We start from the raw sequence: 25,035 nt of genomic DNA on the forward strand, positions 1-25,035 counted from the left end.
AGGCTCTCTGTGTTGCACATCTGCAACACAGGCTTTGTCTGGGCTCCTCAGTGCAGTGTGGAAATTGATTGGTGATGTCTGCCGTGGCAGCAGGTGTTGAGCCCTTGGGGTCTGGAGCCAGCTCCCCCTAACCCAACCCACCACACAGGCCCTGCCCTTTAGGGTTCCTTTGTTTGCCCAGTCCCTGGCCCCTGGCTGGAGGGTGAAGAGCCTACATGGAGCTTCTCTGATCATCCCTCCTCCAAGCCCTCACCCTTTGGCCCCAAAGGGGGCTGGAAGGAGAGTCCCAGGGAGTGTTTGCTACCAGGAACTGGGACCGCCTTGTCCACCGCCACTGCCACTGGCATTGCAACTTTCAGAGCCGGGTCAGAGGCGGGGGGCATCCTGGGAGGCAGGCTCAACGTCTTTCTCCTCCACCCACAGGTTCCCTCATCCAGGTGCCCATGTCCGAAAAGGGCAAGATCACCAGGGGGCGCCTGGGGTCTCTGTCCCTAAAGAAAGAGGGCGAACGACAGTGCTTCCTGTTTTCTAAGCACCTAATTATCTGTACCAGAGGCTCTGGAGGGAAACTTCACCTGACCAAGGTAAGGGATGCAGGAAAGGAGCTGTGGGGTGGGAGGCCCAAGGGGTTGCACGGGCACTGTCCTAACTATGGAGTTGCGACTGACCCAACTGTGGGCTCAGATGGTGGGCAAGGGTGTCAGAGCCATGTGAGGGAGTGCACGCACGCACACACACACACACACACACACACACACACACACACACTCTCTCTCTCTCTTTCTCTCTCTCTCTCTCTCCCTCCCCCTCTCTCCCTCCCCCTCTCTCCCTCTCTCCCCCTCTCTCTCTCCCCCTCTCTCTTTCCCCCTCTCTCTCTCCCTCTCTCTCTCTCCCTCTCTCCCCCTCTCTCTCTCTCCCCCTCTCTGTTTCCCCCTCTCTCTCTCCCCCTCTCTCTCTCCCTCTCTCCCTCTCTCTCCCTCTCTCTCCCTCTCTCTCCCTGTCTCTCCCTCTCTCTCCGGTTGCGGTCAGCAGACTACTGACTGATTTCCACTGGAGAAATCATGGGAAATGGGAAAGTGAGCATCAAGGCCCCTCAAAATTCCTCCACATCTGGTCTGGTCAAACCCCTAAAAGACGTGTGTTTGTGTGTATATGTGGAAGGGATGTATGGGTGTGTGTGTGTGTGTGTGTGTGTGTGTGTGTGTGTGTGTGTGTGTGTGTGTGTGTGTGTGTGTGTGTGTGTGTGTGTGTGTGTGTGTGTGTGTGTGTGTGTGTGTGTGTGTGGTTGTGGAGCAGTATTTGGTTCTGTGCATTGTGTGTGGTGTGTGTGTATGGTTGTGGGTGTGTGGAGGAGCACCCCTGCCTGAGAGCCAGATCCAGATGTATGGGTGTGTATGTGTGTGTGTGTGTGTGTGTGTGTGTGTGTGTGTGTGTGTGTGTGTGTGGTTGTGGAGCAGTATTTGGTTCTGTGCATTGTGTGTGGTGTGTGTGTATGGTTGTGGGTGTGTGGAGGAGCACCCCTGCCTGAGAGCCAGATCCAGATCCCTTCTCTCATCTCAACCAAAAGGAGCTCACACAGAGCCCCCCTCCAGCGCCCTCCTGAGCCCCCGCTCCTCCAGCACAGTAGCGCAGCCTGGCCAGATGCCCCTCGGGGGCTGCTGGGCTGCACCCACAGACCCACCCTTCAGACGCTGCAGCCCTGAATGAGACCCCACAGCCCTAGATGAGACCCCACATTCTCAACTCACTGACTCATCCCAAAAGGCAGAGGGGAGTGAACATCATGAGGAGCCTCCTGCTTCCTCACAGACCCCAGGGCCTTTGCTCATGCTGTCTGCTCAGCTGCACAGCCTTCTTTCTCCCCTGGCAGACCTTCATGTCCTTCAAGGCCTCCACAAACGCCACCTCTGCTGTGAAGCCCGTGGCCTGGGCAGAATCTACTGTTCCCCACCACAGCATGCTCTTAGCTCAGGATCCCATACCAGCTCTGTCACTTACCCATGTGTGCCCCTGGAAAAGTCCCTGCCCCTGTCCACCCCTCATGTGTCCAATAGGAATAACTATCCTTGCAGAAACACCACACAGATAAGTTAGCAGTGGGTGAATAGCGGGTGTAAATTTACTCTGTCAATTACGAAGCACTTGCCTTGATAAAGTGCGGTCTCCCCAGCACTGTGACCATCCCCATGGAAGCTTGCTTTGCGGATTTCAAATCTGAACACGCTGCAGCCTGGAAAGGGCCAGAAGGTACCCTTAATTAGGCCAGAGCATCAAGGAAACACTCCTTCCAGACCCTGGATTCCTGGCCCATATCCTCCTGGAGAGCTAATAGATCAAGCAGTGGCTTCAGGGAGTGTGCTGCTTGTGTTAACGTGCTGGCAAATTAGTTGGTTGGCTGCACAAGGGGAGATTAATTTACAAATACTGAATACTCCAGTTTCAGCCTAATTATGTATCAAAGAAAGCCTTCATTATTTATCAGCTCTGGAGTTTGTACTGTGAAGATCTCTGTACAGGTTGGGGGGACGATTCCCCCAGCAGGCAGAGGTTGATTCCAGGAGCAGGTGGCACTGGTGACATAAAGGCTCTGAAAGTCTGGAAGCACATGTGTTTTTGTTTGCTAGTTTTATTTTATTTTGGTTTGGTTGGTTTTTTGTTTGGGGTTTTTGTTTGTTTGTTTGTTTGTTTTGAGTTTTAAAAGCCTCTTAGTATAGTAACGAAGAACATAGAATCAGAGCTCTGCTCAAATCCTAGCATTGCCGCTTACTGGTGGGTTACCTCAGACAAGTCACATGACCTCACCAAGCCTCAGTTTTCTTATCTGCATAATGGGTGTGAAAATACCTACCTCACAGGAGTGCTACAAGGATTAAGTGAGGGAGTCCCAGTGCCTGGTGCACAGTAAGTGCTCAGTAGGTGATAGTCATTGTGTCACTTTTAATTATATAATAATGAACTTGTCATAATAATAACAGCAAGCCCTTGCGTAATGATTACTACGGACCAGGCACTATCCCAAACACTGTATATATATTTGGTTCCTAGAACAGCCCACTGAGACAGATACAATCACTTTCCCCATTTTCTAGAGAGAGGAAGTGAGACAGAAAAAGCCTGCACATGGCAGAGGTAGGATTTGAACCGAGGCTGTCTGGCCCCAGAGTCTATGTTCTTAATCACTGTACAGTTTTCAATGGCCATAAGCTAAATTCAAGTCACTTCTCTAAATATCCCAAGTGGTAATAGCATGCCTTAAGTCCTCTCTGAAGGGGGCAGGCCACAAATCTGCAAGATTTAAAATCACCATGAGAAATTTTTGGACCTAAAGTAAAAGAAAGTCAGAACTAGATGGGTCTTTCAAGATTATCAAGCCCAATGACATCACTGGACAAGGTTACTGCCCAACAAATCCTGGGGGCTACCCCAAGACCACCAACGAGCAAAACAAGAAGCAGAACGCAGGGAGTGGGGGTCCACTCTGATGCTCTCTCCAGTTCCCCTCTGCCTGCCAAGCATTTCATACATAGATTAGCCACGTAGCCAGGTCTCTATTATCAGTTACCATATTCTCTGTTGCTATGTAACAAATTTCCCTCACAGTTTCTGTGAGTCAAGACATCAAGAGTGACTTGCCTGTGTGGCCCTGGCCCAGGATCTCTCATGGGTTTGCAGTCAAGACGTCAGATGGGCTGCCGGTCCTGTCGGGGGCCAGAGGATCCTTTTCCAAGATGGCGCACTCATGTGGCTGTTGTCTGGAGGCTTCTGGTCCACATTTATAGACCTCTCACCACAACACGGCAGTTGGCTTCCCCCAGAACAGGTGCTCTGAGAAAGAGGGCAAACAGACAGCTGCGGTCTGCAGAGCTGCACACCATCACCTCTGCTTTATTCTTTCAGTTAGCTGCAAGTCACTACATCCAGCCCACACTCAAGAGGAAAGGAATGAGGCTTCAGCTTTTGGAGGAAAGAGTATCAAAGAATGTGTAGACATGTCTTATAGCCACCACAGTTGTGGTTACTCTTAATGCTCACTACAGTATCAAGGGATCTCACACCCAAGAGGTGCTCACACAGTCAAGGATGGGAGGTATTTTCCCAGATATTCAGAATAGTTGAAAGTGAGTAACTGACCTTAGGCTGGGATCAGGCCCCTGAGGCTCTCTCCAAACCCCACCACTAACTTTCTAGGGGACCTTAGGCAAGACTTAACCTCTCTGACTTTATTTCTTCATCTGCAAAATGAGAATAATGACACCTGTAATGGGTCCATAAAATAGGCCCTGTCAGTAGCACAGGGGGTTTTAAACGTGCAACTTAGGACTATGAGGTGATGCCCTAGAGCTGTGCGGATAGAGCTCTGCGGAGGCCAGATAGGCCAGGTTTTGGCCCCTCTGCGCATAGCCTGATCTCAGTCTTCATTTGGGAACAACCTCTCTGAGATAATCCTGTTTGATCCACTTCATTGGGCTTCTTGTGTGAAGATAAAGTCCTTCAACTTAAAAATCAAAATCCCACTTGGCATATAACATATACATACATATGTGTGTATACGTGGGTGCTCTCTTTAAAGCCCCTTCCAGCCCTGACCTTGGACTCCTGAGCTAGTACATCCACCTTCTGCTCCAAGGTGGCCCTGCTGTTTTTTTTCAGAATGGAGTCATATCCCTCATTGACTGCACCTTATTGGAGGACCCAGAAAGCACAGAGGAGGAAGGTAGGTGCGCAAGTTACATGTGTGTGCGTGTGTGTGCTCACACAGATACACACATACTCACCCTAAAAGGTTAAGCATAGACATTGGTTTTTATTGGGAGGAAGGTAGGATGCTAAAGGGTGGTAGCCCCTCACCTGGACATGGAGAGGCCAGGGTCTGGGTCTTTAAAGAAAGAGCTCCCCAGCCTGGCTGGTGATAGTCTTGATCTACCTTCTTGGTCCCCCGCCAAGCTCCTTGGGCCCCTAGACCAGTTGATGCCATTAGGTTCAGGATCATGGCATCTCAGTGAGCACCCCTCATTCATACATCTGTGTTATGTGCACAAGGGCTCGGGACCACATGCTGGGGGCTCAGGAGATGCCCATCTCTGTCCTGCAATGGAAAAGAATGGGGTGTGTGGGACCGCTGAGGGGTGGCAGGGCTGAGGGTCCCAAGAGAGGGGAACCAGCCCCCACAGTGGGGCTGGAGTGGCCAGGAAGGGAGGCAAGACCCCAGGGAGAAAGGGCCTCAACAAACCAGACAGGGCTGGGCAGGGAAGTTCAGGGAGGGCAGAATCCCAAGGCCTCAGTGTTGAACGTTCTATGGGATTTCTCTTTCTAGGTATCAGAATTGGGGGGGAGGGTCACCACTGTCTCTTGATTGGGCCAAACTTGGTTCTCATCTCCGTTCTTCACTGGCCCCTGCCACGGCTCAGAGGCACCCTCTGGATGCCCTGCCCTGTGGGGACACCAGCAAGACGTGATCTTTGCCCTTCCCCAAACTGGGCCTCCTGGGGTAGGGCTTTGTCTGAACCACCTCATCATCCCAGTCCCAGCATAGCGTGGGCTTGGGGGCTGCTACACACACACTTGGCAAATGCACACACGTACACATGCACACACACCTTGGTCAGGCACAGGCTGGGCTCGGCTCCCCTCAGGCCCACCACTGAGGGCCAAGCCTGCTGGTTCCCCAAGGGAAGAGTACATGTGTGAGGCAATTCACCCGGGGCAGGTCCACAGGAAAGCCCAGATTCAAGAGGAATTGTCAGGCCTAAAGCTCTTTTCCCTTGTGGGCCCAGGGAGGTGGGAGCATGGCCCCAAGCAATCCCCCCTCAAAAGACACCCACACACAAACACCCCACTTCTCAGAGAAGCCAGCATGATCCCACCAGAATGTGCTCCCTGTGCCCAGCAAGGAATCCTAAAATTCTCAAGTGTCAGAACTGGAAGGGACAGGGACCTCAGAGACATCAAGTCCCACCCCTGTTGTATGAAGGATGTCTGAAGCCCAGAGGGGGAAGGGCACCGCCCCAAGGCCACATAGCCAGCGAGCAGCAGAACAGACCAGAGCTGGAGCAGACCTTTCACCACATCCCATTCCATCTCCTCAGTGCACCCCTGATTAATGTGGAGGTGTTGAAAAGAATCCTTAAACTGTGATCTCAGTCTTTCTAAATAAACAGCTTTCAAGACTTCAAGGAACTTCCAGGTTAAGAGCAGTAATAAAAATACCTAGAATTTACTTTCACTTTGGGGAGCTCTAAACTGAACTAAATGTGCAGACCTGTCGATAAAAGTTGAAGATCATAAAGCTCCTCGTTTGGCCCTGGTACCACCTTGGGATAGCAGGAGTGCCCGGCTGTGAGGCCATTCTAGGCTTAGCCTCCGCCCTGCTGGAGGTCTTGGGTAAGCCCTCACTCAGCTCCCCAGCTCCCGCTGGTGTGATGAGGGCTGAGGGCAGACTCCGTGATTCCTAAAGGCTCTTTCGGCTCTGACTCGGGAACTGTCCCTGCGTAGCTGTAAGCTGTCTCTGCACTCCAGACCTTAGTTTTTCCTTCTTTGAAAGGGGAATTCCCTACTTTGGAAAAAAAAATACTCTGAAAGTAGTAGCAAGAGCCCGGTGCTTTACTAATGCAAAGCCTCCACCAGTGGGTAAGGCAGGGACTATTAAAACATTTTCCAATTCAGAAAGGGCCTACACCCACTCTGCTAACCTCATGTTTTGTAACTGGAAGCCAAAGGATCTGTGCAAGACGTAGACCACTTGGATTTTAAGATCGGGGTAGAGCCAAAGGATTCCCCACCCTTCACGGTTATCCTGGTGGCCTCATCCAGACAGGAGAAGGCAGCATGGACCAGTGACATCAGCCAGGTGAGTAGCGTCACCTGTCCCTGAAAGCAAGTGGTCCCTTCATGTTGTGACCTGGTTGGGAGCCTGACCAGGGGGGTGGGGGGAGGTGGCTGCATTGTTCTACAAAAAAGACACAAGTATCCTCCAGGTCTGCAGCCCCACCCAAGGCTGAGTTCAGGAGCCCATCCCCTGACTCACCCTCAAAGTGCAGTCTGGGAACCCCCCCTGCATCTGAATCACCTGGCAAGGTGATTTTAAAAACTTCAGATTCCTGGACTCTGCTCCCCTACCACCACCCCCAGACCTATTAGATCCAAGTTGCTGATCTGTGGCCTGGGAATGTGCATTTCAGTGCATGCCCCAGGCCATTGGTATGCACAAAAAAATCCTACCTGAGGATATTAGATACAGTAGGGCTTGGGGAAGGAGAACAATGGGCCTGAAAAGCTAAGACACCTTCTCCAGGGGGTCAGGGCAGCTTCTTGAGATCAAACCCAGTGTCAACTACACAGAGGGAAGATTTAGTCTTTGCCTTTGCCCACTGCAAGCACTGGGGTCACTCACCCTATCAGGAAGCACAGACTCCCCAAGCCCAGTGAACAGACCCAGTGGGCCTGCCTGCCCATCTCGCAGGCCCAGAGGAGTAAGGAGTCTGAGATAACCTGTAGCATGTGTTCTTTCTGAGTCTTACCACATCTTCAAAAATCCCGTCATGCCCTGAAAAAAATGAAACCCCCAGCGAGTTTGGCCGTAGCCAGCAGAGACCCAGGGCTGCTTGCATGGGGGCTGCCCACTGGGCCTCTGCCCTCCTGTTGGTGTTGCTGATGCCAGCAGGTGGGGGGTCCTCCACCCCTTCCCCTGCCTCCATAATGCTCTAACCCAGGACAAAATGCTATGACCCGTGGCCAAGCCCCCTTGATTTGGAGTGCAAGCATGGTGTGTTGGAGAAGTTGGGCTGGGAAATGCAAATGACAGAAACCTCCCTCTGTGAGGCACCTCCTCTGGGGCCTGGCCTTGACCAGGAGGCTCGGCCTGGGAGCAACCACCACCCACACTGTGCAGCCTCTCAGGTGCCACTTCCCAGTGACTTTGACACACACACACACACCCCACAAAACACACATCCTCAACACCAGAAGGTTCTGTGACGTGCCAGGCAGGTTCCCCCACCACCATGCCAAGAAAACTTCTCATGGTAGAAATGTGAAGAAGTGGGGCAGGGGGCAATAAGGAGGAAAAGAGGCAGCTCCCCCCCACCGCCCTAAGGGATGTATCTTTTATTTTTGTTTTGCTGGGTACCTTTTATTCAAAGCAAAATGGATTTTGAGTGTTTCGGAGGCTGAATATAATGTATGATCATCTGTTCCCTCACACGCATGGATTTTTAATATGGAAAACCATCCACAGCATCACAGAGTCAGCACCTTGGGGCAGAGGATGGAGAGTAGTACAGTGCTGTGGTCTCATGCAGCAGTGACAAAGGCCCTACCGGGCCCACCTCCCAGGAGAGAGATCACAGATCACTGTGGATCTGATCTTGTCCTTTTCGCTGGACCTCAGAGGTCGGCAACAGAGTAGTCAGTGTCAGAGGCCTCATTTTGCAAACAACCCATGAGGCAGGAGTCATTGTCCCCATGTTGCACGTAGGGAAACTAAGACCTAAGAAGGTCAATTCAGTCCCCCAAGTTCACTCAGCTGGGACTTGACTTCCAGCCAAAGTCCAAAGGATGCTCTGTGTTGACCCTACCCTTGCCTGACACCATCCCTGAAGTTTGAGGACTCTGTGTTGGGCTGGGGCATGTGGCTCTCTGTCAGCAGAGCTCCTGGTGGGCCTGGGTCCTGGATGGGGATCGAGGCTCTGACCCTGGGGATCTCTCTCTGATTCCAGTGTGTGGATAACATCCGGTGCAATGGGCTCATGATGAATGCATTTGAAGAAAACTCCAAGGTCACTGTGCCACAGATGATCAAGTAAGTGCCCTTAATCCCGTCTTGACCAGGCTGAGCAGTGCACGGTGACAGCCAGCACACTGGGATGGGCCAGCCGCTGGGGCTCAAAAGATGCTGTGTTTTGTCTTTTGGGGTTTCTTGGATGTTTGTTTGCTTACGTGTTTGTTTCGAGTTAATGTCTATTTGGATGATTGCTTTGGCTTCATTTTTGTTATGGTTTGGGGTTTTTTTGCACATGTGGATTATTTTTATGTTAGGCTGTTTAAGATATAACATTAGGAATGAAACTTTATGCATTCTTTTTTAATAATTATTTTTCTTTTCCTAATTACAAAATAAGTACATAGAACATTTCAAAAACAGAAAAATCAAGAATGCAGGCTCCAGGGCCACTGCATTTGTTTGAGCAATCCCTGGGGGCAAGGAGGACTGGCATCCTGTTGAACACAGCCTCCCTCACCAGCACCAGGCAGGATTCTCCTCCAGGGACCTGCACACCTAACACCCTGGCCTTGTCCTCCTTCTTGCCCCCATTCTGTAGCCCACCGGCTCTCTGGCCTCCACCCCACCCTTGGAATTCAGAGCCTGCTGATGCTCACCTAGCATGCCCTGGGACCCACCTCCACCTGGGCCATCTTTCTGCCAACATCTGGGTAACCCGCAGCCTCTTTCCTGCTTCAAGTGCACGCTCTGGGGAAGTGCATTTAGTGTGCACATTTAGTGTGTGAAAGTTACCAGGCCTCCCTTGTTCTCACCTGCCCACCAGTATGAAGGCATGTCTGATGAAACAAGGGCTTTATGAACTACTGGGCACCAGGGGCTGGCCTGAGCAGTTTCGGGTCCACCTGGTCTTTTAAGCCTCTGTGCAAGTTAATGAGGTATTATTCCTCTCATGACTGTTGCCGAACAGCCAGTGGTGGTGGAGCCCTGCAGGAAGGACTGAACTTGAAGGCAACAGCCCGGGTCCCCAGCCCAAGCTTTGTGTGTGACTATGGATGTCACTTAACCTTCCTGAGCTTGGCTTTCTCACTTGTAAGTGGGACTTAATAATACCTACCTACCTCCTAGATTTGTTTTAATGATCAAATAAAAATCACATGTAGAATTACCAAGTGGATAATGAGTACCTACTCATTTTCTGGAAAGAATGCATATTGGAGCAGTAAAAGCAAGCAGATGAAACAAAAATAAAGTCATCCATGAAAGAAAAACTAACAAAATTTTTAAACTATGATGGTGATAAAGTGAATGGGATATCCAGATCAAAATGACAATCCGATGACCTATCCACCCCCTAGAGCCTGGCCTCCCTCTCAGAAGTAGCGCCTGAGAGGGCACTGGGCAGCAGAGAGGAGCAGGTGCGGCTTCTGTCCTCAGGAAATTCACTGTTGAGTGAGAGAAAGTGACATGCAGAAAGATAACTATAAAACAGGGTAGTAGTGAGTGTTACGAAATAGTCTCATGATGCTGGGGGGTACAGAAGATGAGTGACTGATTTACCAGACACCATTGGGGAAGGCTTCCCAGAGCAGGGCACATCAGAACTGGCCTCAAAAGATGAGTTAGAGTTTGCTAAGAGGGGGAGGTGCATTCTGGGCATGAACATAGGCTCAGAGGCAGGAAAGTGCATGGTGTGTTCGCAGAATGATAAATGGTTCTGAGAGGCTGCAGGGTTGGGGGAGTGGTAGGTCACACAAGCAAAAACCTTGATGCAGTTGTGGTCTCCAGGACGCTACCAAGCAAACTGTCCTAGAGGACTGGGAACAGAAAAGATCATAGGCCAAATTAAGATGCTTACCCTCAGCATCTAGTAAATCCACTTTACCACATAGCAAGACACAGGGGAAAGAGATGGGATAGCAGGTTATGCAGGAGTGTGTGCGGGTGGGAGGACCACACTGTCTGAAACCTGGTTCCATGATGCTCATCTGGCCCGCCTCTTTCCCTGCCACATCAACCTCCCCTGCCGAAGGAGCGGCTGCAAGGACCAGAGTTGAAGTGTGACCGAGTGGCCCAACCAGTGGAAGGCACTTGGGCTGATGACACATACTTGCTCTGTCCCAGGTGTAGGGGCAAGTGTGCCTGGCTTGTCACAAAGCCTGAAGAACACACTGCAGCTCATCACATAGCCTAAAGAACAGCTACAGTTCTATCTGCATTTCTTAGCTGGAAGATACAGAGGGCCAGAAAGGGTGTCGCCAGTGGGTGGCTGACTTAAGACCTCATGAATATCCCACTTGCCTCATATGAATATTAAGTGCGGTGTGAATGTTTGATGCCCATGAGGTCCTTCTATCCCTTCTTATCTATGTTCAGTACACATATGCTTTACTTTATGTGTGTCTACTATGTCTCACAAGCTCTTTGCTCCTATGCTTAGTTTCATCTATCTTCCCTGTTTCTCTTATTTTTTTATAGCACAATTGTACTTTCTTAATTAATACAGTGACCTGCACGACATTGGTGAAAGATGGGGCTGCAAAGGTGGGCAGGAGTCAGATAGTGGCAATGTGGCAGGCAAGGAGCTGGGTTTTATTCCACAGGTACAGTGATAGGATTGTGCCAGGGGAATGTTGGGCTCCCCCTGGTGACCTGGCTGGAGAAAGGCCTTGGGGCTGTAGCTGGAGAGTCAGTAGCCTAAGAGCATTCCCTAGATATGGTCGTCATAGGCCTCTGAGTTTCTGGCACAGTCTCCTGCTTTTTAGATGGTGTGTCAAGAGCATCCTGATTTTTGATCTGCAACACAAAGAGGCATTCCGTTCCACGTGTCCCAAGCACTCCTGCTACCTCCTACCACAGTGCATCCGGCCCTCCCGTGGCAGCTCTATGGATGGATGCTTGTGGGCAGGATCTCGATGTGGTCAGCCACCAGCACCCCAGAGAGCTGAGAAGTCTTATTCCACCTGTTTGGGCTTCTGGTGCTGATACTCTTCCCCAACATGTGGCCTCAAGGACAGGTAGACTCAAGGTGGGGGGCACTCTCCCTGGGGAAGAAGAAAGAGAAAGTCCTTTCCCTTCAAGCCAAGGCCTCTCCTTGATGCCTAGGAGGCAGGGATGCCACTTGAAGCTTTCACCAGGAAGTGCTGGAGTAGCAAAGAGAAAAGCAGGGCTGAATTTACAGTCAGAAAATGCTCATGTTGTAAGGGACTGAAGAGACTTTCTAGGAAGGGTGACAGATGTATGGCACGAGACCCAGCCATCTCCAATCCACACCCCCTCCCCACCCTCACCCCCAGCTGAAATTCTAATGGATTACAGCACTCTTTTAGGCTGAGTCTGGAAAGAATCGTCAACACAAACCCAAGCAGTTACTGCCAGTCCCCCTGCTTTAAGCACTCTCCCATTTTACAGACAGGAAAGCTAAAGTCCAGAATAGGTTTATATAATATTGGAGTTGCCGGAGGCACTGCAACAGTGATCTGAGGTTTTGAAAAGAGAAAAAGGGGGAAAGGGAGGTTTATAGAAAGGGGAGCTTTTCTCACTTTCCCTACCCTCTCCAGTGGCAGAAGGAGTCAGAAGAGAAGGTACTAGAAGTAAATCCTTGCCAGAGGGGTCTAATGATCACCATTCAGATGCCAGGCCTGGGGTGTGGGATCCCTGATGTGTGAGGGGTGAACTCTCACTCTAGAGCACACAGCCCTGTAGGAGACACTTGCTCAGGGTAGGAGACAGGAGGGCTGGGCGCGGCTCATCAGCAGTGCTGCTGGGGAGCCCTTTCCAACTGCAGGCACTTCCTCCTGCCCGTTCTTTCTTTCATTATTGCTTTTCCACAGCTTCTCTTCTTCCTTTTGAGATTTGTTGTGAACTAGCTAGATCCTCTCTATCTATTCCATTTTGCTTCCATTTCCTCTCATTTAAATCTCTTTATTCTTCCCTGAATTCTAGGAAACTTTCTCAAACCTGTTTAATAGGTCACTCGTGATTTTCTGGGTGTCTGATCTGCTATTTCCTGCATTCTTTCCAGCCTTCAATTCAACAATCTTGTCTTTCATAACCAGGAAATCTTTTCTGGTCTCAGATTATTCCCTCGTCATAGTTGTTTTACATGGTTCTGTAAATGCAATATATATTTTTCCAAGTCTCAGTAAAAGCATAAACCAGGAATTTTATAAAATGTTCTGTGTCTTGCAGTACAGCTAACTTAGAAGGGAGCATTCCTCTGTTTCTTCAGAGTGATTTGTCTTTGAACTATAGTATCTTTATAGGCCCTGTGCTTTTTCCATCTTTTTCTCATCCTAAAAAGAAATCCCCACCACCCTGCTCACTGAAGGCATTCAATAAAGGTTGTTTATGTATGCATCAGTATTTCATGGGTGTTTCTTTAAGAAGGACAATATGAAAGAGAGGTTTTGTCCATTGCTCACTTCTGCTGAGCCTGCACCCCTGGGTGGGAGGTACCCTCTGAAGAGCCAGTGCCTTCAGAGTTAGCGTACATTCACTACCTCCTGTATGCCAGGCACCGTTCTAGGTCCTTGCAAAAGTTTTGTGAGATAGATCTTATTATTTCCATTTTATAGATGAGGAAACTGAGACCCAGAGAATAACTCCCTCGTCTAAGGACACACAGGAAACAAGGGTAGAGCAGGTGTTTGGACCCACGTGTTCTGATTCCAGGCCTTCTATTCTATCCACTGCACCATGGATGCTAACCCTGTTCTTGCCATGACAGCCTTTATGGGCCGAATTAATATGTTTCTCTAGAGTTATTATTTTCCCTGTCAGCTCATTATGATAAGATTTCTAAGCTTATTCTTTCAGTAATACCGTATATTTATTTGTTCATTGATATATTATTCTAATCACATCCCACCAGAACATAAAAGCTTCAATGCAGCTACTAAAGGTATATAAAAACAAGCAGATAAAATACAGTCATCACGTGAGGAATGAGGACAAACAAAAAGTAAGGAGGGAAATGAAATGAAGTGAGCACCAGACTCCAAGATCTCGGTAGTCAAAACAAAAAGTAAAACGTGATTGCAGAGATTCACAGTGCTCAGAAAATGAAAAACCACAGTTGCTCAAAAGTCATGGCAGATGCCACTGAAAGACCAATACAACACATCCCCCATGGTTTAACCCCCGGAGGGTGCTGTGTGACACAACAGCCATCAGGGCTGCTGCCTCCCACTGTGCCCAGTAGAGGCTGCTGTGCTCGGGCTCATACACCATGGAGAGAAAGACCTGTGGAAGTTTAGACCCAGCTCAGACCCCTGTGGCCTGGCTGATGGCACTAGAGCCCTGTCCTCACATCTTGGCAGCCTGAGAGGAATGGGACTTGCTGCTACCAGATCCAGTTTGGAAAGCCCCAGAGGACTCAGATTGGTCTGGCTGGGTCAGATTCCCAACCTATGCAGCCATCACCTGGTCAAGGGTGAAAGATACAACCCAGGATACCTGCCCAACCCTGAGGGTTTTTTCATTTTCAGGCAAATACCTGAAGTCCAGCTGGTCCACTGCTGGCTGAAGACTGACCTTAAATCTTAACAGGCAGCCAAAGTGGTCATGGAAGGGATGACCTCCCCCTGCAAAGGCTAAGGAGGTTGAAGAGACAACTGCTGAGCAGTCCACCCGCCTTAGCACAGGCCTGGAATTTCATAATGAACAGCCATCGCAGAGCCAGATTTCATCCTCATGGATGACGCTGCTCTAAGCATTCATGTTCACGTTTTTGTGTGAATAGAGTTCCTGTGCATCTTGTGAACTCAGCAACACATTTTTTTTGTCTGTTTGCAATATTTTTCCAGTATTCTAAGGTTTTATGGTGTAAGGATTTTAGGATGTTGGGGAAAAGAAGTTACAGTCTTCTTCAGTATCATCCTTCTAAAGCTGCCCTTGTCCTCTTCATAGACCATCGTTGGTGGTTGGTGCGTGGGGGAGACGGTGGTGAGGTGGCCATGCCCCAGCCCTCGGGGAGCTCACAGCCAGGCAGAAGACACAGCCGTGGGCTCAGACAACTTCAGACCCAACTCATCTCTGCGTCCTTCCTCTCTCCTCAGGTCCGATGCCTCCTTGTATTGCGATGACGTTGACATTCGCTTCAGCAAAACCATGAACTCCTGCAAAGTGCTGCAGATCCGGTACGCCAGCGTGGAGCGGCTGCTGGAGAGGCTGACGGACCTTCGCTTCCTGAGCATCGACTTCCTCAACACCTTCTTGCATTCCTACCGCGTCTTCACCACTGCCGTCGTGGTCCTGGACAAGCTCATCACCATCTACAAGAAGCCCATCAGCGCCATCCCTGCCAGGTGGCCAGAGGCCCCCTCTTCCTCCTGTAGCCACATCTTCCAGGCCTGGGAGGGAAACCGAGCTCTGCTTCAGGGATGGCCTGGGAAGCCCCTGGAGGAGAGATTGTAACCTGAGTGGGGTATTGTGGGACATACACCATGCCCTACCCCCACCCCCCCAGGAACCAAGCCAGCCCTCTGCAGAGAGGCGAGGGAGGGCTCTCTGCCTGATGCTTCTGCTCCACCTGCCCTTTCCTGGGGGGTAGAGTTTCAGGGGGCACACATCGCTCTCTCCTCCTGGCTCTCACCTCTTAGCCCCATCCTGGAAGCATAGGGTCCCATGACTCACCAAAGGACAGTGCTTCCTCTCTTTCCCCGTTTAAGAAAGGAAGAAAAAAGGAAAGAAAGGAGAAGGAGAGGGAGCAAAGAAGGAGAGAGAGAGGGAGGAAGAAAGAAAGGAAAGGAGAAAGGAATCCTAATTCTGCTCTGCTTAGACCACATCCTGCTCTGCGGAGAAAAGAGCCCTTTCCAGCACACCTGGGGTGGCAAACGTAAGAAGTGCAAGCCACCTTAGCCTTGGCTTTGAGGCCATCTTTCCAATCTGCATCATCACAGCTCAGCTCTGCCACTGACCAGCTGTTGCAAGTGGGGACTTGAGCTCAGGGCCTGGTCTGTGAGTCTGGGTGACAGGCAGGGTGGAGTGGCCCTTATTTTCTTTTCCCCTCCCTCCTTTCCTCCTCACTTCCCTGCTCCACCTGGTGTTCAAGTGCCCACCCCCTGGCCAAGCCTCGAGGGGCCTGGAGGGACCACTGTAAACCCAGGGTCCCTGCCAGGTGAGAATGCTAAGGGCAGGTACAGGTCAGTGCTGGACCGCAGCGCAAGGCCAGCCCAGCCTAAGGGGCTAGCCTTGGAACTTCAAAGTTAGTCAAACTTTGCTGACAGATAAACCATCAGCCCAACTCATGGGCACCCAGAATCTTCATTTAACAGAAACTTCTACCCCATCTCACCAAATGGCTACCAGCCAAGGGTAGTGCCAAACCAGGCATGGGGAGTCAGTGTCAAATCAAGCAAGGCCCTGCCTGCAGCCCAGTCTGAGGTACATAAGGAAAGTGGTTACTAAACATCATTTAGCAGAGGGGGAGTAAGGCACAGAGCAATGAAGGACTTGGCCAAGGCTGCCCAGTGGTAGGGCATGTCCAGGGATCTGGCCTGGGAGGGATGCAGTCAGGAACGGGAAGGGCAAGCAGGTGCTTTCCTTTTCTGAGAGACCACCTACCAGATCCCAGTTGTGGACAACCCATCCCAAACCTCAGAGGCTCAGGGTCCTTCTAAATGTTCCCCCACACCCCAGGCGAGATGTAGAGCCAGAGCCTCAGCCCTAGGGCTGCCTGGAGCAGAGTTCCTACGTCACACCTATGCCCCAGTGCTGCTGGGGGGAAAGGCTAGTTTCAAATACAAGCCCAAGACAACAGGAGGAGGGGCCAGGAGGCTGAAGCTCTAACCATCCCTGCCCCCACCACATACCTCTACCGCCAGAGCAAGCCAAACACCTGGATACAACTCCCACCCCCCATGCCTCCCCCGCCACCACCTCAGGCATCGTCAGGGCAGGGCGGGTCTTGCCTTTCTGCCCTGAACTTCTGGAATCTCCATAATTCCAGGGCCCTGAGAAAACAGGAGAAACTATCCCATCCAGGACAGATTCATATGGGAGAACTGATTGAGATCATCCCCGGGGCCCAGCAGCCCACCCTTCCTTTCCCAGCAGCAGTGTCCTCAGTGGAAAAGGCAGATTCAGGTCCAGCTCTCAGCTCTGTGGCCTTGGCCAAGTCACATAACCTCTCTGAGCCTCAGTTTCCAGTCGGTGACATGGGGATAAGAGCACCCACCGCCTGGGGCATTGGTGAGGGTTGAGAGATGAGCCCTGTCCTGTGCGTCACACAGAGCAGACACATTCGTTCGCAGCAGCAAGCTATTGTTTGCGTTATTATGGATGTGTCACCTGTTTCCAGCCTGGCCCGAGGTGGGAGGCCTATTGTGAAGGTAGTAAGGCATGACCAGGATTGCCGGATACCCCACTTTTAGCTTCCTGCCTCCCGCCCAAGTTTGCATGTAAGGCCGCTTGAGGGCCTCAGTGGGGTGCAAGAACATTGGGTCAGAGTGGGAGGCATCGGGTGAGTCATTTCCTGTGTCTGAGCCGCAGCTTCCTCATCCATAATCCATCCCTCGGGACCTCTGTTAGGATGAGGTCAGAGCGCGTAGGTGAGACACGCCCCCATGTGGGAGGGAGGGAGCTTTCTCGGAAGCCAGGAGTTCAGGGGATGTTTAGCACCTCAGGCCAGACACCGTGTGTGGAGGAGGGAGTATCAGATAGACCCACCCCCACCATGAAAGCCCCACATCTGCCCAAACCATCCAGAGCAGGACACTTACCTTTATAGATACTTGGTCCCAGGCCATTTAATCACATGGTCGCTGCTCAGAGGATCAGCCCTGGGATTTGGGGATTATGAGAATGAGGGAGACTTGGCCCTCCCTGCGCCCCATTGGAGATGGGGCCGCCAGTCCTGGACTGGCAGGCATATGCTGACCATAGTTTTCATCCCCTGGCTTCCCTGCAGGTCGCTGGAACTCCTGTTTGCCAGTGGCCAGAACAATAAGCTGCTATACGGCGAACCCCCCAAGTCCCCACGTGCCACCCGCAAGTTCTCCTCACCACCACCCCTGTCCATCACCAAGACGTCATCGCCAAGCCGCCGGCGGAAGCTGTCCCTGAACATCCCCATCATCACGGGCGGCAAGGCCCTGGACCTGGCGGCACTCAGCTGCAACTCCAATGGCTACACCAGCATGTACTCGGTCATGTCCCCCTTCAGCAAAGCCACGCTGGACACCAGCAAGCTCTACGTGTCCAGCAGCTTTGCCAACAAGATTCCAGATGAGAGTGATTCGACTCCTGAGAAGCCTGAAGAGCACTCGGCACTCAGCAAGCAGAGTGAGTGGGTGTGTGGATGGACCCAACCCTGGCTCAGCCCAGTGAGGCCTCAGGCTGCCCCTCGGTGCTCCCACGATGCAGCAGGGGAAGGCATGCCGGCAGTGCGGTCTGGGCAGCGCAGACAGGTAGCATACATGGGAGCCCAGGCTGCCAGGGTGAGAATGCAGAAATTCCCAGGCTAGCCACACTTCAAATGAGTGTCAGCTTCTGTCATGAGCAAGTAAAGCATCCCCCTGCCCTGATGACAGTGTCATCTGCATCCCTGTATTCATCCATGTCTGCAGTGGACATGTCCTGGGCCAGGCTTCCTTCAGGATCTGGGAGAGAAGAGGTTGTCAGACCCAGCTCCTGCTCTCGGGGATTCAGTCTGGCTGAGGACCCAGACCGGATGCTGAAGTGTGGATACCTGATACATGTTGTGTTAGAGGGATGCTCAAGGGGCACAGATGAGGAGGTGGGGACACTGTCCGGGGAGTCAAAGAAGGCTTCCTGGAGGACCCGGTAGATCTAGATTTCTACCAAGAGGAAGGGAGAACATTTTAGGCAGTAGGTGTGCAATGCAAATGACTGGGGAGCAAGGAAAAGCATTGTGGGTTCAGGGAACAGCTTGAAGCTCAGCATACCTGGAACGCAAGTTGTGGGACAGTAACTGGAGGTGGTGCTATGGCAGGCTGGTTCCTCCCTATCCTCAGAGCTTCTCCTGAGCATTCTAGAAGGTAGGTCTGGTCCTGTCTTAGATCACATCAGGCCACATCCTCGGTCCCATCATCATCGTCTTGGTTAGTTCATGCACACACGCGCACACGCATACCAGCCTGGGCTGGCCAGAAGCCCCAGGCTTTGAGCAGGAGGCCTTTGAAAAAGACTTTGAAGATGGTCCGGATTTTCTCTGAGTTGAGAAGAGGGAAGGCAGAGGGCATCCCAGCAAAGGGCACAGCTGGGCAGGGGTAAAGCCCCCACAAGCCTCCATCACCAAGTAACATTTACTGTGGCACATACAGTAAGTGGGTGACATGCACAGCGAAAGTCAGTAAAGAAGGTAGCAGGCTGCCAGAGAGCCCCAAATGCCATCCTGCAGGTGCAAAGTACAGGATCCCTGGAGGGGCAGCAGTGGGAAGCCCAGGGGCCGGCTCGTGGCTCACTCAGGAGAGTGCGGTGTTGAGCAGTGGGAAGCCCAGAATTCCATCCAACGTAAACTTACAGTGAGTGCACACTGTCACAGTCTGAAGTGTAACTCAAGACAGTCCTGAGAAGTCATCTGGTATTGGCCTTCTTGACTGGTGATCCAGGAGCCCATGAACCTACTTGTGTGCCAAACTGTGTGTGTATGTGTATGTGTGTGCATACATTCTTTTCTAAAGAGAAGACTTATGGCTTTGGATTTTCAAAAAGGTCAGGTATAACTTTATTCACTTGCAAGTTGGGGAAACTGAGGCCCAGAGCAGTTAAGAGTTTTTGACCAAGACCTTACCACTCCAGAGGTGGACTTTTAATGTAATTCATAAGTTTTCCCGAAACGTGTAGACCATGAGTCTCCCAAAATTAGGGAGACTCTGTAATTCATTGCCCACACCAGGAGCAGGGGCATGGTAGAACAGGTATAAAGCAGGACTGACCTGGGACAGTCAGGGGAGAAAGCCACCCTACCCAAGATGCTTCACAAAAAAAAGGGGGGACCTTGCTATTCAAAATGTGGTCCATGGACCAGCCACATGGGCTTCACCTGGAGTTTGTTAAAAAGGCAGACCTCAGGCCCGACCCAAGATCTGCTTTCCAACAAGGTCTTCAGGTATGTCCATTATGGTTTGAGAAGTTCTGATAGAGCAAAAACCACCCCAAAGATTCACAAAGCCCATTAGCATGTGAAAAGTTCTGGTAAGTCCTGTGGCAGCTAAAGCTGTTTCTTTATCCAGTATATCCCCAAGTTTACTGTTTTGCTTCAATAAATTGTAGACATGAATTTTTAAATGAATGAATATTTGAGAAAGTAAAAGTCTTTCTTTCTTTTCTCCCAGGCTCAGAAGTCTCTATGAGAGAAGAGTCAGATATCGATCAGAACCAGAGTGACGATGGTGATACTGAGACATCACCAACCAAATCTCCAACAACGCCGAAATCAGTCAAAAGCAAAAATTGTTCAGGTACAATAGTACAAATAGACTCCCAGGTTGGGAGAGGGCAGGAGGTCAAGCTGAGTGCAGGCGAGTGAGTGGGTGTCATCCCCATGTTTTATGAGTGACTCCTGAGGGCAGTGACTACCTGGTATTTCATAACCCCGGGGCAGGGTTTGGAACCCTGGCTGGGTAGATCCCGCTCTTCAGCTCCGTCAAGTCCCTCCCTGACTTCAAACAAGACTGTGTTTAACCCACGCAATGCAGGTGGGCAGGGAGGCCCAGCATCTAGGGCTCATTCATTGAAGATCTCGATTCAGAAGGTGTGTCCTGAGCCCCTGCGTGCCAGGCTCTATGCCGGGCCCTCATCTTAACCTTGTAGAGAGGCCAGGCTATGCCCATTTTTCAAATACGGAAAAAGACTCCAAGAGGTCGTGATGTTGCCCACCAGAAGTCTCAAACTCATGATCCTGTAGGGTCCTCACAAGAGCCACCTCTTTTCTCCAGTTCCCATATGGCTTCTCCCCACACACAGGAGAACTCTGAAATGCCCAAGGGTGCGGGGAGAGCTCGGAGGCCTCACCTCACAGGGCAACCCTTCCTCACGCTGCCTTCTCCAGGTCCCTGCGCCAGCACGCAAGGGGCAGCCTGAATCCCGAACTCCCAACTATCCAGGCCTTCGGAAGAAACCCAATAAATAACAGGGTCACCTAGCTCTAGAGAGGAGCTGCCTGGTCACACTGCAGCCATGCCTCAGCTTCTCGGGTACACAAAAACATATCTCACGGAGAGCCACATTGCAGAAATAAGCTTTGAGGCTTTAAGATAAATCATTTGCTCCTCACAGCATAAGTACTGAAACTTTGTCCAGAGTATGGTTTGCTTTCCAGAGACTTAGAAGATGAAGCTAAAGATTTCTACTACTATTACTACTAAAAAAAAAAAAAAAAAAAAATTGTTATTATAATTAGCAATGATATTCCATGGCATATATAAAGCTTCTCACTCAATACAAAGTACTTTCATCTGCGTCATCTCCTTTAATCTTTACATCCAACTTTTGAAGTAGGTATTATCTCTGTTATCCAGAGGGGATTACTGAGACTCAGAGAGGTTAAGTAATGTATCCAAGGCCACACAGTCACACAGTTAATAAGGGGTGGGGGAGAATTTCAACCCACGTGATGGACTCTACGCAAAGTGCTCTCTCCACCCCACCATGCCAATGAGCCTGTCAGTAAGAATTGTGGATACAGACACTGGACAGGTTGTGCGTTAGTTCCACGTAGACTGAAAGGGTGAGGGAACATGATGCCTTCGAGCAGGCCTGTGCCCAGCTGGCCTGAGAGGTGAAGGGGTTGGGAGCCACAGAGAGATGGAAGGGGTGATTGGAAGCCTTCTTCACAAGCAGGAGGTTGGCTGGGCCTATCCCTGGGACACCCCTGGCATAACAGTCATGGTGTGACTCTCCCCAGAAACTTTTACAGGGGAACAGACCCCAGACACCAGCACCACCTGACAAGCCTGGCTCCATGAGGACAGAGCCTGCCCACCCTCAAGGCTCTTCCAGTCCTGGGACCCTGGTTTTTTAACAGTCTGAGGGGCTGAGACCAGGAATGGCTAAGGGTTGCTTTCGTCCTCCACAGAGTTCCCACTCTTTTCCTACAACAATGGAGTCGTGATGACCTCCTGTCGTGAACTGGACAACAACCGCAGCGCCCTGTCAGCCGCCTCCGCCTTTGCCATAGCAACAGCGGGAGCCAACGAGGGCACCCCAAACAAGGAAAAGTACCGGAGGATGTCCTTAGCCAGCGCAGGTGCATGCGGGGTGGTCCTCACTCACGGGTCCTCCCTGAGGTCAGTTCCCTCTGTTGGGCCCGTGGACTTGCCCCACTTTGGATGTTTAACACTGACTGCTGATGGCACAGGTGGGGCCTGTCAACAGCACCACCCTCGGAAAGCTATCTGCTTCAACCAATGAGTCCCACTCACCACTGCCAGGCTTCCCACGCCATTCTGACTTTCAGCACCCCTTCCACTGAGGGAGGTGCTGGGTCACAGCCCCCACCTCTCTGCACACAGCCAGGGCCTGAACCCCATACCTGGAGCCCGGGCCACTGTGTGTCTAGGCCACAGCCTGCCCCGCACCCTCCCCTCCCCTGACATTGCCATTGGGATAGAATCCAGGCTACTCCTCCTGGCATGCCCTAGGGAGGCAGTGTTATCTCTAGCCATCCTCCATGCACCCCACAATCTATCCACTTCAAACTGATTGCCACCCACCCCAGTCCCCAAGTTTTCTTCCCGCAGGCCTTTGCCAGCGCTGACCCTCTTGCCTGAGGCCCTTCCTCCTCACCTATCCCCCTTTGTTACTTGGCCCCGAGAGCTTCTGCCACCCCCATCCTTCTGCCTCTCACTTGCACAGCGTCAGTCCTGCCAGGGGCTGGAGTGTGGGCCCCAGAGAGCCCCCGTCTTAGGAGGCTGCTTGAATCTTCCAGCAGCCCCTGAAAGACAGAAAGGTCTGATGGAGGCTGGGTGTCTATCGACTGTGTCCACTGAGAAATGGTGGCATCTTTATTACTGGTCAGCACCTAGTGGTTAAATATTTTCTGTCCCCCTACCTATCCATAGCCCTGATGCCCAGCGGCCATGAGGAGCAGCCCCTTCTCAACCACTTTGGGGATTTGAATCCAGACTAGAGCTGAGCTCTGGTTCTTGTCCTCATATATCCTCTCTCCCCTCTGCCATGCCCACTGCCAGGGTTTCCCCCTGACCAGAGGAATGGAGACAAGGAGTTTGTGATCCGCCGAGCAGCCACCAACCGCGTCCTGAACGTGCTCCGCCACTGGGTCTCCAAGCACTCTCAGGTGGGTGGGACCCCTCCCCAGCAGGCTGCTGGGCATCAGTGGGCCCCCAGGAAGCAGCTGCCCTCCCCAAGCTGTTGCTGGCAGAGTGAGCAGGTGGTCGACCATGGGACAGCAGGAGGGAGGGAGCCAAGGTGCTGCCCAGTGTTCTCAGAAGGATCTGCTCAGATCCCCTGGGAGAGAACCAAGGACATTCAAGGGGGCGGGGGGCCTCTGTCTCTCCACATGTCTGCAGCAAAGGTGCAGTTGGGTTTGTGCCTTCCAGGCCTAGGGGTGCAGCTGCTGAGGGATGTTCCTTGCTCTTGCCTGGAACCTTTACCTAAGAGCCTCTAGGCCCTGCATGTGCCCTGCCACGCAGCCAACAAAAAGGAAAGAGTACAGTGCGGTTCAAAAACAGTAGCCAGAGCCATACATCACATCTTCCCGGCAGGACTTTGAGACCAACGACGAGCTCAAATGCAAGGTGATTAGCTTCCTGGAGGAGGTCATGCACGACCCAGAGCTCCTGACCCAGGAGCGGAAGGCAGCAGCCAACATCATCAGGTAAGGGCAGCACCTGGCCCCAGCCCAGGACCGCCTGCTGGGACAGGGGCCTGCCCTCTGCCCCCACACGGGCTAGCCAGGGGCCAGGGAGGTGAGGAGGGCCCTTGTCAGGCAGGAGGACAACCCTGGGCAGAAGGTGTGCTGGGGTAGAGGTGAGCCTGGAGCCCTGAGCCACCTGGGGCTGTGCACTCCCCTTCTGCAGCCAGGCTCAGGAATGGATAGTCCATCTGTCTTTCCCTCCCTTTTCCTCACCCCCTACTAGACCTTGATCTTCTTGAGGCAAGAACCACACCCACTTCTCCATGTATATCCACAGCCACTAACATCTGTCTAGCTTGTGCCATCCAGTGTGGTAGGCACTTGCTACATAGGGCAACTTAACTCTTAGTTAATTAAAATTGAATACAATTTAAAACTCAGCTCATCAGCCCCGTGAACCACATGTGGCCACTGGCTCCTGTACTAGACAGCACAGATGCAGAACATTGCGGTCATTGCAGAGAGTTTTGTTGGACAGCACTGGCAAGACCTTGTGCCCAGGGAGTGTCTGTTGAATTGAATTCAATTATATTGTCCCCAAGCCTGTGCTTGTTTCTCCTCCCAGACTATCAGGGCTTAGGCAGCCGCATGTCTAAGCTGGCCCAGCTGGTGACTCACTATGTGACTTGGGCAAGCCTTCTCTGAGCCTCATTTTTCTCCTCTGTAAAGTGGGTAAATAATACCCACTTTGAGGGCTGTGGTGAGGCTGGGTGAGATCATGAGTGTTGCTTCTGCAGGTTGCTCAGTGGGTGTTGGGTGCAGGCCCGCAGTCTGCCTGCCAACTCAGGCTGTCCTCTCCCAGCCCAGCCTGGTGTGAGGGCACGGAGTCAGGCCTGTCCTCCTCACCTCCTGGCTCACTCCAGCCACCCCTCTCTGCTTCCCAGCCATTGCCTCTGCCCCAAACTTTCCACCAAGTCCTGCTGAGGCACTTCCTGCCTATGACCAAAGTCTCCAGCCTCCCTCCCCAACCAGCCTGGGCACTTCCTTTCCAGAGGCCATCCTTCTCTCAGGCTCACATCCTAGAATCTCTTTCAGGCCTCCCTTGTCTTCAGTACCCACCCCCCTGCACACATGTGCACACGTGCATGCAGCTAGCCCCCAGGCCCCTCTCGGGGAGGCCCATGGGAGTGTGCTGAGCCCCAGGCCATCACAGGCAAGGGAGTCTGTCCTGGGTGCTGCCTGCTGGAGCACAGTGGGAAGGGCAGGCTTTGGAGCTGGGCAGCCACATTTGAATGGTAGCCCACTGTGCTCCTGCAGCAGGGCCTCAGGTGAGACATCTCTCTGTGCCTCTGTTTCCTCAGCTGAAAGTATACATGACAATGCCTTCTGCCAGGCTGATGCATGGAATGTCACTGCCTCCAGCTTGGGCCTTCACCCCCTGACTGTCCCCCACACATCCCCAGCTGGCTCTCGAGCCTCCTCCACTGCTCCCCAGTGCTCACCAGCTGCGGCTCTGAGCCCGTCAGAGTGAGTGTGT

General features: G+C 51.9%; 1 protein-coding gene across 4 annotated transcripts in view; it reads left to right on the forward strand.

The window, feature by feature from the left end:
* Positions 1-25,035, forward strand: part of RASGRF1 (Ras protein specific guanine nucleotide releasing factor 1) — a 109,179-nt gene that overhangs the window by 60,206 nt on the left and 23,938 nt on the right. For 3 of the 4 annotated variants that reach the window (XM_063091331.1, XM_063091332.1, XM_063091333.1), the window contains 10 exons: positions 424-584; positions 4,651-4,714; positions 6,711-6,847; positions 8,715-8,797; positions 14,776-15,024; positions 17,628-18,001; positions 20,017-20,142; positions 21,759-21,929; positions 22,873-22,979; positions 23,407-23,519. In XM_063091331.1, coding sequence (XP_062947401.1) covers positions 424-584; positions 4,651-4,714; positions 6,711-6,847; positions 8,715-8,797; positions 14,776-15,024; positions 17,628-18,001; positions 20,017-20,142; positions 21,759-21,929; positions 22,873-22,979; positions 23,407-23,519 — 1,585 coding nt within the window. Of the gene's footprint in view, positions 1-423; positions 585-4,650; positions 4,715-6,710; positions 6,848-8,714; positions 8,798-12,297; positions 12,301-14,739; positions 15,028-17,248; positions 17,255-17,627; positions 18,002-20,016; positions 20,143-21,758; positions 21,930-22,872; positions 22,980-23,406; positions 23,520-25,035 lie in introns of all 4 variants that reach the window. The other variant, XM_063091330.1, reaches the window with a different exon arrangement.

This window comes from Cynocephalus volans, chromosome 3 (genome assembly GCF_027409185.1).
Source record: "Cynocephalus volans isolate mCynVol1 chromosome 3, mCynVol1.pri, whole genome shotgun sequence".
NCBI classification, from domain to species: Eukaryota; Metazoa; Chordata; class Mammalia; order Dermoptera; family Cynocephalidae; genus Cynocephalus; species Cynocephalus volans.